This window comes from Electrophorus electricus, chromosome 14 (assembly GCF_013358815.1).
Source record: "Electrophorus electricus isolate fEleEle1 chromosome 14, fEleEle1.pri, whole genome shotgun sequence".
Lineage (NCBI taxonomy): Eukaryota > Metazoa > Chordata > Actinopteri > Gymnotiformes > Gymnotidae > Electrophorus > Electrophorus electricus.
In genome coordinates, this window is record NC_049548.1 from 21,795,412 (window position 1) to 21,800,243 (window position 4,832).

General features: G+C 51.3%; 1 protein-coding gene across 1 annotated transcript; it reads left to right on the forward strand.

Moving 5' to 3' along the window:
• Nucleotides 1-980: 980 nt before the first annotated feature.
• rpl38 (ribosomal protein L38) lies at nucleotides 981-4,441 on the forward strand. The gene is made up of 5 exons (XM_027033154.2): nucleotides 981-1,055; nucleotides 1,239-1,261; nucleotides 1,359-1,419; nucleotides 1,685-1,807; nucleotides 4,364-4,441. Exons 2-5 carry the CDS (start codon nucleotides 1,259-1,261, stop codon nucleotides 4,387-4,389), a joined length of 213 nt encoding a protein of 70 aa, XP_026888955.1. The 5' UTR covers nucleotides 981-1,055; nucleotides 1,239-1,258; the 3' UTR covers nucleotides 4,390-4,441.
• Nucleotides 4,442-4,832: the final 391 nt, after the last annotated feature.

Below are 4,832 nucleotides of genomic sequence, written 5' to 3' on the forward strand. Positions count from 1 at the left end.
GGAGGGGATGATGGTGTTAAAATGCTGAACTGTAGTCGACAAATAGCATTTTAGCATAATTTCCCCTCCCTTCGTCCAGGTGGGTCAGTGTGGTGTGGAGCAGATGTGCAATTGCATCATCAGTGGAGCGGTTGTGGCGTTATGCAAACTGCAGTGGGTCCATGGAGGCTGGCAGTGAAGATGTGATGATCTCTGAATAGCTTTTCAAAGCACTTCATCACGACTGATGTGAGGGCAACAGGGCGGTAGTCACTGAGGTCGGAGGGTCGAGGTTTCTTCGGGACGGGGACGATGGTGGACCGCTTGAAGCTGGACGGTACGATACGGAGCGTCAGGGAGAGACTGAAGATGTCGGTGAATACCGGGGCTAGCTGATCTGCGCAGGCTTTGAGGACCCTCCCGCAGATGCCGTCTGGTCCCACCACCTTCCAGGTATTCACCCTTTTAAACACTCTCCTCACGTCACTCTCCGTGATGATGACGGGGCGCTGTTCTATGGTGGGCTCCGATAGTACCATTAGCACTAGCGCTGCTAGCATTAGCGCTGCTAGCACTAGCGCTGCTAGCACTAGCGCTGCTAGCATTAGCGCTGCTAGCACTAGCGCTGCTAGCACTAGCGCTGCTAGCACTAGCGCTACTAGCACTAGCGCTGCTAGCATTAGCGCTGCTAGCACTAGCGCTGCTAGCACTAGCGCTGCTAGCACTAGCGCTGCTAGCACTAGCGCTGCTAGCATTAGCGCTGCTAGCACTAGCGCTGCTAGCATTAGCGCTGCTAGCACTAGCGCTCCTGTAGTCCGTAGTCCCTGCCACAGGGATGCAGAGCCGCTCTGCTGGAACTGCGTGTCTAGTTCCTCCCGTAGCGCCGTTTATTATGAGTTATTTGGGTTTTTATTTGACAGTGACGTTCCCCTGTGGGATATTTGCTCTAGTGGCGAGTAAGCGGGTGTCGCAGTGTCTCGGAGGCGCCGCCAGGTGTCCCTCCTGGTTACCATAGAGACGAATAAGAGCGGCAGAACCGGAAGTCCCGCCCTTTCCCTCCGCGCTCGTACGGCTGTGTGAGTGTCTTATGTTCATGTCGCTAACGTAATCCACTAAATAGTGCTTAATCCGACCGTGTGTGGGGACATAAGCGCCTACATCGGGACATTAGATGTGTTAAGTTGGTGATACGTTGATTATTTGTCGGTTGCTGTGCACGGCGGCGTAATTAATAACGTGTTTTTGTCTGTCCGCGACAGGTTCCGGCTCGTCGTGTGAAATGGTAAGCGAGCGCGCCTCGTCCGTCCGTTAATCTGCGGCGCGGCGTTTGAGCGGGGCCGTTTAAGTGTGTTTCTTACGCCTGCTTTTTCTTCCCGCAGCCGCGCAAGATAGAAGAAATCAAAGATTTCCTGCTTACAGCGAGGAGGAAGGATGCGAAATGTAAGTGCGCCGCGCCGCCGAGACGGTTGCCGGTCGCGTAAAACCGAGCGTGGACGCGCAGTGGCTAGCGGAGCCACCGTGAGCCTGGAGTTTTGGGAGTCCAACCTGATACACAAGCTCGGGGGAACCCGTGATTGACGGCGTGCCCTCCCTCGGAGCACGGCCAGTTTTACGGTCCCGGGCTCCTGGTCGCGGTGGCGGCGTGCGTGCTCTGTGGTGTTGCTCGTAACCGTTTCTGAACCAAGTGCTTTTTGTCTTCGTCCAGCCGTCAAGATCAAGAAGAACAAGCAGAACGTGAAGTTTAAGGTCCGCTGCAGCAGGTACCTCTACACGCTGGTGATCACGGACAAGGAGAAGGCTGAGAAACTGAAGCAGTCCCTGCCGCCAGGTACGCTGCCTCTACACGGTCAGCGGTCCGGGGTTGTTTTGGGCTGGAGCCCCTGGACTGAGGGAGTCACCTTGTCAGAGGGTCCCTGAGTCGGGGAGAGCAGAGAGTACAGCTCACACAGGTCACGGCAGAGATATGAAGCCAGGTGCAGTCACAGCTGTCACGGCAGTAGATATGAAGCAGTGCAGATACACAGCTCAACACAGGTCACAGCAGTAGATATGAAGCCAGTGTTGGGGTTTGTGCAGGTTATACACACAGCTCTTCACAGGTCACGGCAGTAGATATGAAGCCAGTGTTGGGGTTTGTGCAGGTTATACACACACAGCTCTTCACAGGTCACAGCAGTAGATATGAAGCCAGTGTTGGGGTTTGTGCATTATACACACACAGCTCTTCACAGGTCACAGCAGTAGATATGAAGCCAGTGTTGGGGTTTGTGCAGATTATACACACAGAGCTCTTCACAGGTCACAGCAGTAGATATGAAGCCAGTGTTGGGTTTGTGCAGATATATACACACAGCTCTTCACAGGTCACGGCAGTAGATATGAAGCAGTGTTGGGTTTGTGCAGATTATAACACACAGCTCTTCACAGGTCACGGCAGTAGATGAAGCAGTGTTGGGGTTTGTGCAGATTATACACACACACAGCTCTTCACAGGTCACGGCAGTAGACATGAAGCTAGTGTTGGGTTTGTGCAGATTATACACACACAGCTCTTCACAGGTCACGGCAGTAGACATGAAGCCAGTGTTGGGGTTTGTGCAGTTATACACACAGCTCTTCACAGGTCACGGCAGTAGATATGAAGCAGTGTTGGGGTTTGTGCAGGTTATACACACAGCTCTTCACAGGTCACGGCAGTAGATATGAAGCCAGTGTTGGGGTTTGTGCAGGTTATACACACAGCTCATCACAGGTCACGGCAGTAGATATGAAGCCAGTGTTGGGGTTTGTGCAGATTATACACACACAGCTCTTCACAGGTCACAGCAGTAGATATGAAGCGAGTGTTGGGGTTTGTGCAGATTATACACACACAGCTCTTCACAGGTCACAGCAGTAGATATGAAGCAGTGTTGGGGTTTGTGCAGGTTATATACACACAGCTCTTCACAGGTCACGGCAGTAGATATGAAGCTAGTGTTGGGGTTTGTGCAGATTATACACATACAGCTCTTCACAGGTCACGGCAGTAGATATGAAGCTAGTGTTGGGGTTTGTGCAGATTATACACATACAGAGCTCTTCACAGGTCACGGCAGTAGATATGAAGCTAGTGTTGGGGTTTGTGCAGATTATACACATACAGAGCTCTTCACAGGTCACGGCAGTAGATATGAAGCTAGTGTTGGGGTTTGTGCAGATTATACACACACAGCTCTTCACAGGTCACGGCAGTAGACATGAAGCCAGTGTTGGGGTTTGTGCAGATTATACACACACACAGCTCTTCACAGGTCACGGCAGTAGACATGAAGCTAGTGTTGGGGTTTGTGCAGATTATACACATACAGCTCTTCACAGGTCACAGCAGTAGATATGAAGCCAGTGTTGGGGTTTGTGCAGATTATACACATACAGAGCTCTTCACAGGTCACGGCAGTAGATATGAAGCTAGTGTTGGGGTTTGTGCAGATTATACACACACAGCTCTTCCAGGTCACGGCAGTAGATATGAAGATAGTGTTGGGGTTTGTGCAGATTATACACACACAGAGCTCATCACAGGTCACAGCAGTAGACATGAAGCTAGTGTTGGGGTTTGTGCAGATTATACACATACAGCTCTTCCAGGTCACGGCAGTAGATATGAAGCTAGTGTTGGGGTTTGTGCAGATTATACACACACAGCTCTTCCAGGTCACGGCAGTAGATATGAAGATAGTGTTGGGGTTTGTGCAGATTATACACACACAGAGCTCATCACAGGTCACAGCAGTAGACATGAAGCTAGTGTTGGGGTTTGTGCAGATTATACACATACAGCTCTTCACAGGTCACGGCAGTAGATATGAAGCCAGTGTTGGGGTTTGTGCAGATTATACACACACAGCTCTTCCAGGTCACGGCAGTAGATATGAAGATAGTGTTGGGGTTTGTGCAGATTATACACACACAGCTCATCACAGGTCACAGCAGTAGACATGAAGCTAGTGTTGGGGTTTGTGCAGATTATACACATACAGCTCTTCACAGGTCACGGCAGTAGATATGAAGCCAGTGTTGGGGTTCGTGCAGATTATACACACACAGAGCTCATCACAGGTCACAGCAGTAGACATGAAGCCAGTGCTGGGGTTCGTGCGGGTTACACGCACCATGCGCTCGGTTGCTGCATCGGCTTTTCTGGGTGCAAGTTGTCCTGACACTCTGGGCTGGTTTTGTGCTCACGGTGTATTTACACACTTGCTAGAGCAACGTGCAGCCAAGTGCTGGGTTTCACCTCCCATGAACCTCGGTTCCACCGGCTCACCGACATGCCGCCTGCCCAGCTGTGCTGACTCTCTGTCCAAACCCTGTGTGCTCAGTGTCTGTCCTCTCGTTCCAGGTCTGGCTGTTAAGGAGCTGAAGTAGACGTCTCGCTTGTACAAAAAAATGTTGTAATAAAAACTTAAGAAAACCAAAAGGATTTCTGTTGGTCATTTCTGGCATTCGCTGTCTCCACTGCTTTTCTGTAGTGTGTATCGAGGACACAGCGCTGTTTTGAAGTAACTGCACCGAAGTGCTGTTTAGCAGTCTGCTGTGCTGTGCTGCACGCACCGATGCACCTGGTTCTGCTCATCAGGTTTAAGCGGGTGTGCTTAGAGCAGGGAGCTTGAGCCGAAAAGGGAGGTTTGTGTGAGGTGGGCAATACCGCTACGTGTCACGTGAAGTTCCTGTAAGTTACCTCCCTGGGTAACGTCCCAGTGCCAGACGCACACGCTGAAGGCCTTTGGTAAGTGCAGGGTGCAGGGGTTGATTCTTGCACTCGGGTGCCTGTATAGGGAGGAGTTTGGTTGGAGTCTTAATGGCTTTAA

What these genes read in the sequence shown, in the direction of transcription:
- rpl38 (XM_027033154.2), top strand. An exon ending in GAGGAGGAAGGATGCGAAAT is followed by an intron (nt 1,420 to 1,684) that starts GTAAGTGCGCCG and finishes GTCTTCGTCCAG; the next exon opens with CCGTCAAGATCAAGAAGAAC. An exon ending in GAAGCAGTCCCTGCCGCCAG is followed by an intron (nt 1,808 to 4,363) that starts GTACGCTGCCTC and finishes CTCTCGTTCCAG; the next exon opens with GTCTGGCTGTTAAGGAGCTG.